The sequence below is a fragment of the Phycodurus eques genome, chromosome 7 (genome assembly GCF_024500275.1).
Source record: "Phycodurus eques isolate BA_2022a chromosome 7, UOR_Pequ_1.1, whole genome shotgun sequence".
NCBI classification, from domain to species: Eukaryota; Metazoa; Chordata; class Actinopteri; order Syngnathiformes; family Syngnathidae; genus Phycodurus; species Phycodurus eques.
Window position 1 is genome coordinate 22,102,746 of NC_084531.1, and position 14,191 is coordinate 22,116,936.

Here is a 14,191-nt window from a genome sequence, read left to right on the forward strand (position 1 = left end):
GGGGGGGGTGAAAATAAAAAAACGAGATTGTAATAAAAAAAAAAAAAAAATGGACTATTCATTTTAGACAATTATACATTATTGTAAAAAAAAATAAGATGATGGTCTCCGGTCTGTGTTGTAAACCAGAAATTAAATAACTAAATATGTTAAAATAAATAAACTTTTTTCAAACAAAATAGCTACCGTTTAACATATGATGAGAACTAAATGACAGCGTGGAGTTTAGGAAACAAAACTTGCTGTCTATGCCACAAACAGCAACATTGTAAACATTGAGTTAACACCGTAACAGACTTCCTATGTGTTCTGCAACCCAGAAATTAAATAACAAAATAGTTATTTAAAAAAAAAAAAAAAAAAAAAAAAAAAAAACACGCAACTTCGCCACAGCACAGTACTCTCTGTGCAGGCAGGTTAATAACAGTGTACACGAAGTACACACTACAGCGCATTTTCCGTAGTCTCGGACCCGCGCAGATGTACACGGACTGTGTCGCCTTGTTGGCCGGTTAATTCGCTGCGCCATACACACGTGTAAGTAGTGCAGGTGAAAGTAACCTGCCAGACGTATGGGCGGATTACTTTCAGCCAGCGACAGCAACATGGGCAAATGGGAAAAAGTAGTCCCATGACAAGGAAGCAGTTGGAGGAGGTTTGATGAAGAAATGTATTTTCAATCTAAGCTTAAGGTTTTATTAAAATAACTAGTGGAATAATAATAAAATAAAAATTATATTAATCGAGTTTGGTAGCACTGTGAGCTCAATGCAGGAACACAGTTGAAAGGGCGTGTCGCGATCCTGCCATTTCAAAGACAACACAGGTTCATGTAGCTGAAGACCGTGATTTTCGATTTCATAATCGTTACAGCCTTACTCCTTACTATACAATGCTAACAAACATTACAATATCAATATTTGGCCCCAGCCCTATTGTATTTACATGCAGAAATGTGTTGGCTTCACTTGTCGGCGCCTGCAGAGAGCAGTAACTCACTTTTCAGATGCTACTCAGGTTGTTTATCATCTTTCCTGAGCCTGTATGTCCTGAACTGAGACTTCCACTCCTGTAATTGAATTACTGTATATCCTTTCCCGCCATCACTCTGCCCTTATCGGTGTTCTTGTTTGAGTAGACAAATCTGCAGTCTGAATAAAAACCTGCAAATTGCAAAAAAATAAATAATACTGTGCAATGGTCTTTGTACCTCAGTGATTCATGAGGATGAATTAGCTCCACTCCTGTGAGTGACTTTACAGTATAGCTAAGTTAGTACTTCCACAGTGGCCACTTTTGTTTCGGTATTTGGTGCTTTCAGAGCTGTTGCATTTCTTTCTCTTACTTTGTTTTTCATCCCAAAAAAATCCCCAACGAGTGGACTGTGAAATCTGAAGTCACAAGATATTTCAGTGAATGAAAATCCAAATCACATGCTGTGCAAGTCACATCATGTACTTTCCACTTGTTGTTTTCTCTTTTGCTCTAAAATTAACTTTTGGGCTGTGTGTGCATCGTCGATCATTCAAGGACAACGGGAGGAAATTAATGTGTTTCCGAGACACTCCAAATATAAAATACAATATTTGAATTTAAAGGACAATTAACCAGCATGGATTTGGGGAATTACGGTTTTATTTCTGTGTTTCCTGTAGTGGACATTATATCCCTAGTTAATGCTCACATAATTTTCATAAATAAACTAAAAGCCATCAAGTATTTGGTTGACAAACCAGCAGCAGCCTGTTCTGCTTTTGTGTTTTGTACTTTTAATTTCACTTGGCTGATAGTGGGTGGTAGACCAACACATACAATATCATGTGTGCTTACTATTTGGAAACACTGGCCTTCAACTGCACCAATGGAAAGTCCCAGACGTAAGATGTAACAACTTGTTAACCTTCTGTGGGTGTGAGGTGGGCTGGTGTTTCATGGAATGTGTTTGTGATGCCTGAGTGTCGACACGGTGACATACATCATCTGTTACATTGTTGAGAAATAGTCGCTGATGAAATGTGGTTAAGAGATGAATGCAGTGGCCAATAAAAGCTGGAGAATAACAATATATTATGTCCCCCCCACTCCACCCACCCCGTCCACAAATAAGAACCTGATTTGACTTAGTAATGTTACTTGGAGTGAAATATCTAGACTATTTTTCTGCTGTGGTTTGCACCCTATTCCCCTTGCCATATCTGTCCCTTGGTCTATCCCCTAAAACCCTTTTCTGGCAGGCAGCATTTTCAATAAACATCAGAATGAGCTGTTGGTGGTCTTTTTATTAAATACCACAAAATATTTAGTTGGATATTTTAATGTTACGATCAACTAAGGGTATACTTATACAACAACAGCTGTGCTTTTTGTTATGCAATCTGTGAATGAAGACTGGAAGGTACTGCACTTGATTCTTTAGTGACATAGTAAATAAATACTTTCCTGGACAAATGTCCTGAATAGAAATTACATTACAACATTGTTTGACCATTGTTGACATACTCATGTATGCCCAGAAACAAAGTTTAACACCTTAAACGTTTTTAGAATTAAATGGGAGCACTCAATTTCAAAAAAACCTTCACTTTTGGATTCATTTCAGCAAAAATGCTGCCTATGAAGGAAACTATTTAAATGCATATAGGATAGCAAATGCTCAACACAAACAAAACGGCATGTGTTATAACATGATGTCTTGTCATTAACATCGTATGGCTATTTAAGTGTGCAACAAAGTTAATACAAACAACTCAGTATTGTACTGACGCCAATGTTAACATGCTCTGAAAGGTGTCCAGCCTGGTTCATCATTATTAGAAACCACTCAAGTTGGTAATCCAAGGTTACCATGGCAATAAAACAGACACTATTCTCCTAAATATAGGTAAAATTAGTACATTATTCAGATGTTTTTCAGCAGTTCCCCTTTCCTGAGGAATTAGTGACGATCATCTGCAAACTAAGAACCTATTTTGGCTGATGGGTTTCACTTCTGAAAAGTCATTCAATTCCCAAGTTATTTTTATTACTTAAGCGTGGAAAATGGATGGATATATATATTAGCATTATAATGCTAATGCTGTATTTGTACTTTCATATGTACAGTATTTATATTTTTAAATGATCTTGTCCTCTAAGCAGATGACTGAGCTGTTTGTCAGAAATAGCAAGCCACACTGTTGTCATACTGTATGTTAAATGAGACATGCTTTTATGTTAAATGAGACATGCTTTTATTATATCTCAAAATATCCCAAGGATGAAGCATTGTTGTAGACTTGGGACACTTTATTTCATATCTCACTGAAATTAGCCAATTTTGGGGGGGCTGTCCCTTTCTCATGCAAGTGAGCCACTGCTCTCCCATGGCGAGTCAGTTTTTCGTTGCCATGACGACTGGGGCCCTGGAACACTACCATACAAATAACCCCCACTGCCACCACCTCGACAACATGTAAACTCCACACAGGGGAGGCCGGATTTGAACCCGGGGCCTCAGAACAGTGAGGCAGATGTGCTCGTCCACCGTGCCGCCCTGGACGAGCAATCAAGTATGTAGTTATCAGAAGCTAGCACTGTTAACTAATGCTAATCAGTGCCGCCAACAAAACTCAATGCAGCTCTGCATACCTTTTGGGTTTGACATGGTAGCAGGGGTATCATACCTGTGTGTCATATGAGTGTTTCTGTATGTGTCTGAGTGTTTTAGAGGTTATCCGGCACTTGCTTGAAAGTGACACTGGATCTTCCCCATCCTAGCCGGTCATGTCATGTGTTTATTACAGTATATTAGCCCCACAAGTTAAAGATACATTTTCAGAAATAGGTACACAACAAAAGATTTCCTTGGCTTTTTAATTTCACATTTGAAGGCTGGGCAGGCAGCGTTAAAATGAATGTTATTCAGGAATTCTCAGCAGCCACGTGTCTCTGCACAACCGACGTGCAGTGTGTCTGGCTGGCCGCCTATTAATATCTCACCACTGAAATGGCCTCGGGTCCACGCCTATAGCAAGGGGGCGGGCTCAGCACACTGAGACGACAAGGACAAGTGAGCTGCTGATCTGGCGTAGGAGTGACACAGCAGCATGATAGAGATTGGACGAGAGGGGAAGGACAGTTATAACAAGATTACAGGATCGCATACGTTGTGTATCACATGCCTGATGACAGCATGGGTAGATTCCATCAACACTGTTGACTTTGTGTTTGCTGCTTTCTTCATTCATTTTGTGAATTCCTTCTGGCCCTTTTTTTATTTATTTTTTGTGGGTACATGAGACTTCCTTTTCTTCCACTTCTTCTTTATTGTAAAATGTGCTTTTCAAAATGCAAGAATTGTATCAAACACTGCCATTAGAGCATTATTAATTCAAAAATATATATTGTTATAGTTGTAAGTGTGTATAACTGAGTAAGGTTGTGTCTCTTTTGTATTGAAATAAGATGCCTCTTTCAGGTTGTCAATCAATACTGACCCTTACTATCTTTTTAAAGGCTGAAGTTGTGATACATCTCTACTAGTTTTTTGGTGTACCTAATAAAGTGGCTGGTGATTGTATGTACAAATGATTTAACTAAATTCTATGGTGAGTTTTAATCCAATATTCACAACTCGTCTGAATTAGCCTCATGATTTTTGTTTTACATTTCAACATGAGTCATTCTGTTGTGGTCAAAATGTGCCGAAGTGGGAGATTCGAAAGAAAGAATAGGCATTTGCTGATGACACAAGAATGTATGTGTTTGTGTTTGGGGGGTATAGCCGACCGACGCGTGTGCGAGAGGGGGCGGGACCAAACAGGAAGCGATGAGGTCATAGCTAAAGTAGGCAAAGGCGGGGGGTGTAGGAGGGCAGACAGGAGGGATGAGCTCAGCTGCAGAGGCGTAGGCGCCCTCCCAGTGCAGCCTCAGTTTTCTGCCGGTGACCGCTGCCTGCTTGTGTGTTGTGTCGTGTGCTGTGGCCGCATGTCCTCTTTAGAATGCACTAGGAACAGCACAGAGACGCCGGCTCTCGGTGGCTGACATGGTGGGGGACTTGTTTTTCTGGAGCTTCTGCTGTCTTAGGCTGTGGAAAAGGGACAAGAAGGTGAGTAGGAGTACTGATGCGGATGATGTATAGTATCCATGAGCCGGGAGAAGGCAAGTGGTTGACACGGTGTTGCCGGCTGCTGTGATGTGCACTTCCCTCCATCTTTTCTGGCTTTTGAATTTAAAGCCGATACTGCGTAGCTGCAGAATATGTGTCACTTAAATGTAGGTCACTTTAATGCTGTGTAATTCCTGAGCTCTCCTCTTTTCTGAGAGGTGCTCAAGGCTTTTTTTTTTTCTTCCCCCCCCCCCCCCCCATGTAAAACTGATGAGCCATGGCACATAGGCACTATTTTTAGAGAGAATGGATGTGCTGATTTGTATGAGCATTCTGCAGTTGTCATGTTAAGCAAGTATCTCTGTCTTGCCAGGCCATAATTCCTTAGTAACAAAGTGGGTGTGATCTCTACTGTTAAAGGGAATTAACTAAAAACGTTCCCAGGATCTTTAAAGCAGGGCTTGTATGTACTTAATCTATGTACTGTGCTGCTCTACTGTTAGGAGTAGAAGGGGGTTTCCGTTCTGAGCATCAGTGTACTGTCTTTTCTCTGGCTCTTACCTTAATTGTATTTGCCTGAATAATGACTTCTGTAACTCTACTCCAACATCACTTCTGATGTGGAGGCCTGATCTTGGTCACTTTCGGGGATTTTACGCAGGAAATGATTTTGACACCTTTGTCAAACTTCACTGAGTGCTCGCTCTCCCTGTGAGGGAGTATCTGTTACCGTTTAAATGTCTTGTTTTGGCTTTGTTGTCAGAGCAGAATTGTGATAATATTGAAGCTGCGGGCCCACAAATGCATTAGTTCTGTGAGTTAAGACTTGCATGTGGACTTTTGTGTTGGTGTTGTGGTCAAGTGAATTACAATGAAATTCAGCAAAGCCAGATCCACTTTTTTAATTTATTGAACCCATTGAGAAACATTGTGTCCACTCTTGATATGAGGTCATTGTCTTCCATATTTAGCCAGGCTGCCTGACTGGTGCTAATGGAAAAGCACATGATAAGGTTATCTTGTTCATAAATCCATGTGTGCTCGCAAACACTCTTGCAATGCATCTCATTACATACAAAAAATATATATAAACTATTGTTATATGAAATGATCATTCATTAATTTCCCATTATGGTCTTATAGAGGTTTTTCCTTTGCAAATGTTTAACCACAGCAGGATGCTCATTGTGCAGACAAGCGATCACTCGATGAATCTCAACATTGGTGACGAATAGTACGAAGGAGATGTCAAGCATCTCTTCACTTAGTAGTACCCACGTTTTTTTCCACGTTTCTAGTTTGACATAAATTACACAGAATGGCTCAAAAGTGTCCATGCACATTCCACAGACAAGCAAAGGTCACACATTTTAATCATTTAAAATAATAATAATAATAAATACGGCGGCACGGTGGACGACTGGTTAGAGCGTCAGCCTCACAGTTCTGAGGAGCCGGGTTCAATCCCCGTCCCCGCCTGTGTGGAGTTTGCATGTTCTCCCCGTGCCTGCGTGGGTTTTCTCCGGGCACTCCGGTTTCCTCCCACATCCCAAAAACATGCATTAATTGGAGACTCTAAATTGCCCGTAGGCATGACTGTGAGTGTGAATGGTTGTTTGTTTGTATGTGCCCTGCGATTGGCTGGCAACCAGTTCAGGGTGTACCCCGCCTCCTGCCCGATGACAGCTGGGATAGGCTCCAGCATGCCCGCGACCCTAGTGAGGAGAAGCGGCTCAGAAAATGGATGGATGGATGAATAATAATAAATACAAATCAATAAAGTTCGAGCCGCATTAAGTCAACTTCATCTCTGGTTGCCAGTCTCGCTGGCATTTAAAGTTATATCCTGGTGAAGTAAATGTAATTGTGTGAACGAGCTGCGATTTTAAGAAGAGAAGAATGAGCAGTGAAGCATTTGCAATTGAATTTGCACAGACTTCCTAATTACAAAATTAATTGATCCTGGTTCATTTAGTCATTAAGGCTGGATACAATGTATTCTGAGGCGCTCTATGTCCAAAATGTAGAGTAAATGTTTCCCTTAGTAAACCATGGTACTGTAATAGAAATAATCTGTTTCTGGGTCAAAGTTTTGCCCTTCATAAAACATAGGTATATGTCGCGAGAGAAAATAATAGAACAGCCACATAGGAAGCACACGCACGTAAGCCAAAACTGAATTGGTTAGCGCGTAGCCTATGTCAACCAGAGACATGAAGAAAACAGAAAGAAGAATAAATCTTAAACTTTCGGCCCCTTTACTACAGGAAATATTTCACATTGAAATAACCCATTCAGAAAGAGTACCATTATCATTTTTACACTGACGTTTATACGAATCACGATATATAATGTTACGGTGAAGGGATTCCATTTATATCATGATACGATTTTTGGGCCTTGTAACCCAGCCCTCAGTCTCCGTTTGAAGCAGATGGTCTATGACAAAAATATAAAAAACATATTCAAATACAATTTATGTACAATGACCATTAAAATTAGTGTGAGAGTAAAAATATTGGGTAAAAAAAAATATATATATATAATATATATATATATATATATATTTTTTTTATATATATATATTTTTTTATTTATTTTTTTTTTTACATACAGTATGACGGTAAGCGCTCAAATTGATTTGGTAGTTATTGCTTTATTGGGCCAATTTACAAACCTTGAAAAAGGACTGCCTCACAGGCTCACACAGCCTTTTTAGTGACCTTGCATTATAAGAGTTCAAGCTTTTCATGCTGTGAAGGTATGATGTGTGTATAAATGTTACTGTACATAGTGAATATTCCACCGAAAGTTGAGCTGAAGAAAATCACAAATCGAAACGGCATTATCTCCCAGAAAAAAATCGCAATTTGATTTTTTTTCCCTAAAATGATTCAGCCTTACAATCGACAGTAACAATACTTTAGATTGCTATTTTCTTATTTATAAAAACATAGTCATAATTCAATGGAATGTAAAGAACAGTTTGTGCATCATTATTTTATGCTTTAATTAATTGTGCTGCTCTTGCTGTGTGCCTTAACCTTGGTGGGAAATTCAGTCCGACGATCTCACCGTACCCCGAGATTGCGGTCTTCAGACAGAGCATGCTCCATTTTCTATGAATTTACTCATGAACGTGTTAGCCCTTGGCAGGGAAATGTAAGTGCGTCCGCCATATTGAAAGTGTCAGTTCTGCCTGTACCGAACGGCACACTCCAACAATGCCCCTAGTTTCCGAACGTTCCGGGCCACAGGGAGCGCGTCCGTAGTGAACTTCCCAACGTACCCTCTGTTGATATTTTGTGTGGGCGTTGTATCTGCGCAACTAAATGTAATGAGACTATATGTTTGTGATAAGTGGGTGTATACCTGTAACGGGATGTATCAAACAAAACGTGGATGTAGGTGTTGTGTAAGCGTGGAGCCAGTAATTTGCACAGGGTGCATGTGTACTGCTGACCTACTCAACTACTACATCCATCATCTTCCATCCATACCTGCAATAAGTGAAATTTTAACAAAAAAATATCATTAACAATCACTTTTTGAACTTGCCTTGCATAACCACTAACTCAGATGTGCTGCCTTGTGAGGGCCTGTAAATGTTGAAGATGGAGGAAGTGAAACAATTCGATCATAATCTCATGGAAAGTGAAGTCCTGCTGCCATTGAAATGGAACACTCTGTTGCAAAATAACAAGCTTTCCCCTGAATCCACCAAACCGTTCAGCCTTGTCCCGGGAGGGGTACATATGGTCACAGTTTGTTGTGTTGTTAATAGAGAGAGTCACAAGGCCTCACAAGGCCTATCAGTCACTCAGTCACACACTCCAAACCATGATGAGATCATACGCACTTGATAGACTACAGCAGCCTGAACACAAACGCGAACTATCTCATTCATTAAAGATGTGATGTTTTATACATGCGATGTTTGTCGAATGTGGCCTCAGAGTTGTTTGTTCGACAGTCACATGGTCGACACACCACAAGGGGAGTTATTCTTTTATCTGGACGTTTTTCAATTGATTCATTCTCCTCGTATTTCACTCAAGCATTAATATCTTCCTCCTTTATAATTGCCACGTTGGGGCGGATATGTTTCCCAAACATTTACAAAGGCAGCTGTCGTCTGTCATATGTGGTTTTAGTGTGTGTGCGCGAGTGCGCACAGTTGTGTATGTTTGTGTGAGTGTTAAAGCAAATGGCAGCCGCGGTGTCCTACTGTGCAGAGCCACACACACTTTTCATCCCCGGCCAGCTGTCCTCTCTCCTTCCTGTTTCTCATTTGGTGGCACACACACACGGGTCATGTTTCCGTCACAACAGAGACACCGCATTGACATTGCATTCATTTCCTGAACCCTACATCCAATTGGTTATCCAGTAATAAATTATTTCGACTCTACGCGTCATAAAATAATGAATTTCCTTGAATTATATGGCTCCTTTATAATTATATCGCTCCTTCATAATATCTAATTGTATGATAGGGTGTTTACGTCCATTAAATGTCCAGACAGTGTCATAAATTAACTGTATATGGCTCCTGTGTGATTATTCAAAAATATTTTTTTTATTTTCTCAAGAGGTAATCTTCATTGTTTAATCCAGGCCAATTTTAGGCCATTTTGACTTCCAAAGTCAGCTACGGCTAATATGGTTGTACCTCGTATTGTGTGTGCGTTTCTGTGGTCAGCGCTGCTCTCCCAGGAGGGTGGGGCAGGAGGCATGGGCCTGTGGACATTGATTTAATTGATTCTACTTGCGCCGATGCTGCCCATGTTTTGTCCTCTTTGTCTCAGGGTTTTCCCTTTCATTGAGTTTCAGTTTGACCATTTAAAAGTAACTCTTTAGTGATGCTTAGTAGATGTTTAGCACATAATGTTTTAACGCCTATTTGTATGAAGCAAAAGCATATTTTGTCAAGCAAATCATTTATTTTGTTTTTATATACAACTACCTGCATAGCCACATTGTGTTTTTATATGCAATTACATGCATAGCCACCTCCTTAGATAGCCTTCCACAATCCGTAACCACCAGCTATATCAAAAAGTCTGCCTTTACAAAATTAAGAACGCTCAGTTTTGATTGGCATTGTCAGAGAGGTATTCCTTTTTATATATATATATATTTATTGTGGTTGTAGTTTGTAGTGGTGAATAAGTTGTTTTATTGTAAAGGCAGAATCATTGATAGAAGTCTTATATCTCATTAAATATGCAGGTGTACCTGCCAGTGAGTGTTGATGACGTTTAAAAATAATTTTTAATCAGTTGTCTAATAGCCTCAATATTTAATGGTTTATTTATGACTGATGTTGTCTTCACAATTAGCTGAAAATAATAAATGTATTTATGTGGAAAAAAAACATCTCCATAGTACTTTCTGCCAGCTGAAATTAACACAAAAATAATTACAAAAAACATTAATCACTTAATCCATGGTTAATTATCCTAATGGTGACTCAAGAAATGTATTGCCTGTCCTTAACTACAATATCTTTTTATGTTTCAACACACCTCAAAATGCATTTGACACTTAAAATAACAACGGCTTGTTTTTTACACTCAGAAGAAATGAAATGCAACCGTATGTTTAATCCTACCAATCTATTCAAGACGTTTGCATAAAAAAGGACAACATTACCTGAAAGAATTAAAAACGATCGATATGGATATGTGATGTTGACGTCCACTTAATCAGTGTCACATGCGTTGGTTTAATGTGTAATGTTAAACCTGGGTCAAAGCCGCATCAAATGTGTGTCATTTCATATTTTGCGAATTATCTTTCTGTTCGTGAGTTCATTTCATTTGTATCATTTCTATGAACAAATCAAATCTGCAGAGGGAGCAGAGTGATTAATGTGCTCATTGCCGCCTCTGTTTTGCGCCAAACTCAATTCTCTTCCTTTTTGCGCAACCGCCCTAAGCTCAAGAGATCAAATCTAATCTACCAGACCTTGCCCTACATCTCACACCAGCCACAAGCCTTGTGTTGCTTCCTTTGTGCTGGACACTGATGTATCCCGCTTAAACTTGCATATTTTTTTTGTCTCTATCACAGGTTGCAGGGGAGCAAAAATATCACCCTGAATGCTTCACCTGTCTGAACTGCAGGACATTCATCGGTGATGGAGACACATACGCTCTGGTGGAGAGATCCAAACTCTACTGGTGAGCACTGACTTTCTAAGTCTTGCGATCGCCAGTCCCCTGCCTCTCGCCCAAAGTCGGATAGGATAGGCTCAAGCTCACGTGTGGCCCTTTAGAGGACAAGCAATATAGAAAATATAGCAATATAGAAAATTTCAAACAAGGTTGTTGTGACTTTCAGCTGGTCCCATCAGGGCTTGCAACAGCGAGTTACTCGCATGATTTGTCTGGCACAGTTTTTCAGCGGGATGCCCTTTCTGACATGACCCACTCATTTTTTTGTATCCGACTTGGGACCAGCAGTGGCTAGATATCTGGGCTCTGGCCGGGAATCAAACCCACACTGTCTGCAGGAAAGGCGGCAGCATGCACCACTACACCATCATTACACTGCACAGAGTACAGTTACATTTTTTTATTTCTGTATTGAGTAAACGGTAAAATATTGGAAACCACTCAGTTTGATAAAGTACAGCTCTACAGAACTGCCAAAGGTTTTAATGACTACCTCTATAACATGCTATCCAGTATATATACCTTACAAACCAAGCTTTATTATCTTTGTAAAGAGGGATTTTTCGATACAGCTCTTGCATTGCATTTCTTTAGACTGGCTAGTGGTCATAATGTTTTGGCTGCTGAACGAATACAATGTAGCTCCATGGTGTGGTTAGACGCCGTCTTCCCAAAGTACCCCAGAATTTATTTTAGTTACTGCTGTTACGAACTGAAATCTAAAAAAAAAAAAAACTAAAGTATTTCTGAGCCTTTTGAAGTGCACCCAAAACCACAAATAACGAGCAGTAGACCAAAGAGAAATTACATTGAATTTTTCATGAGTTGTAAAATTACAGCTTGAGCGCAGTCTTTTTAAATACACTCAAATCAGAAACAATTCCAAAGACTTTCTGAAGCCAAATGAAGTCTCTGAAATCCATTAAAGATGCAGTCCAAACTTTTCTTTTTAAGTGTTTTGCGTGCTTAGTAATGTTTGGAAACACAACACCAATCTGCATGAGCCATCTGGTCTCTGGATATGGCAGTAATTGGGCTTGCAGTTTGACCAAATCTTTAATTTGCCTTGGAGGTGTTCTGTATGTGTGTCAAATAGTGCTTATTGTTAGGTTGGTTAGCTTTGGGGTTGTGTCTGTCTCAGGTTTAAAAATAGCAAACGCTCACACAGTGGTTTCACTGAGAAACTAGTTGCTCGACACAACAAGCCACTGGCGCCAACCAGGGTTTTCACTCTTAAGGGGAAGTGATGTTATAGTGATGTTACATAACATGAGAGAATAAAGTCATACTGCCGTGTTCTTTGGATTCAAAATTAGACTGTACGCGTGATTTTTATTTATTTATTTTGTAATTTCATCAATCGTGGTTGAGAATTCTGTATTTCTCGCCTTCAATCCAGTGGTCACTGCTACTACGAGACCATCGTCACCCCCGTATCGCTGCCGGACTCGCCATGCTCACGGATCCCTCACACAGTCACGCTGGTGTCGATCCCTGCGTCCGCCGAGGGTGCCAACGGGCGTCGGGGGAGGGGCTTCTCTGTGGCTATCAACCAGCCGCTCAGCCCGAATGAAGACTGCAGTCCTGAACTTGGACGCACAGTCAGGGTCTCCCAGTGAGTCTACAAGATCAATAAATGACAATGGAATGAAGAGTGATGTATAAGTGTGTGTGGGGGGGGGGGGGTGAGAGAGAGAGCGAGAGGGAAAGGTGATGCAAAGATTCTATCAGGTAACAAGTTTTCACCAAAATAAAGGTGAGCAATCATCCTTTGTTTGTTGTACAAATGTGTTTTTGTTCCTCCACTCCCCAGAGTGGATGCCAACTGCATCAGTCCAGATGTGAAAAATTCCATCCACGTGGGAGACAGGATCCTAGAAATCAATGGGACTCCCATTCACAACGTTCCTTTGGATGAGGTATTCACCACACAGCCAACAATGTCATTTATTAACTGCACTTGTGGATGCATAGTTCTTCTGCTGCATTTTATATTTGTCACATAATTTAGACCAACAAAGCTCATTTTTGCATTTGATGTGCCTCTAATGTTACTTGGTATCTCAACATTGGTTCATAAAAATACTCATAATATCATCTCCTAATTCCATTTCACAAATTTATGACACCTTTGTTATAAATTCAGACTGAAAAAGCCAAGTAGTTGCGTACCATAGGTGGCAACCTGGTAGTTCGTACTTTATAAGCGAACTGCCAAACAAGTCCAAGTAAAGGAGGCCATATCTGCTGTCAAGAGCACAGTTGTCAAAGTCAAGGCCCGTGGGCCAGATCCGGCCGCGCCACATCATTTTATGTGGCCCGCGAAAGCAAATCATGTGTGTCGACTTCCATGATTCTTGCTCAACTCTACTGAAATTACAAATTGTCATATGTAATACATAATAACCACAATAATTACCAAACTCCTTTTTACAGTAACTTGAACAATAGTTAAACTATTATCCTTGACTTCTGATTTCAAAGGTAGTTATCCATTAATGTAGTATGTATATGTAATAATATGATGAGGTGCATTAAACGTTTATATGGTTTCGCAGTCATACCGGCGGCCTTCTAAAGTGTCCCTGTGACAAAAATGAGTCTGACGCCGCTGTTCTAGAGGCTACGTCAACATAACATCCATCCATCCATTTTCTTTACCGCTTATCCTCACGGGGCGTACTGAGCCTATCCCAGCTATGTTCGGGCAGGAGGCGGGGTACATCCTGAACCGGTCGCCAGCCAATAGCAGGGCACATAGAAACAAACAACCATTCGCACTCACATTCACACCTATGGGCAATTCAGAGTCTTCAATTAACCTACCATGCATGTTTTTGGGATGTGGGAGGAAACCGGAGTGCCCAGAGAAAACCCACCGAGGCATGGGGAGAACATACAAACTCCACACAGGCGGGGATTTGAA

The 14,191-nt window shown here is 40.3% G+C and overlaps 1 protein-coding gene across 3 annotated transcripts in view; it reads left to right on the forward strand.

The window, feature by feature from the left end:
• The window catches only part of limk1a (LIM domain kinase 1a), a 55,860-nt gene that overhangs the window by 28,656 nt on the left and 13,013 nt on the right, over window positions 1-14,191 (forward strand). For 2 of the 3 annotated variants that reach the window (XM_061681205.1, XM_061681206.1), the window contains 3 exons: window positions 11,162-11,271; window positions 12,665-12,880; window positions 13,079-13,184. In XM_061681205.1, the coding sequence (XP_061537189.1) occupies window positions 11,162-11,271; window positions 12,665-12,880; window positions 13,079-13,184 (432 nt within the window). Of the gene's footprint in view, window positions 1-4,850; window positions 5,087-11,161; window positions 11,272-12,664; window positions 12,881-13,078; window positions 13,185-14,191 lie in introns of those variants that run through there. The other variant, XM_061681207.1, reaches the window with a different exon arrangement.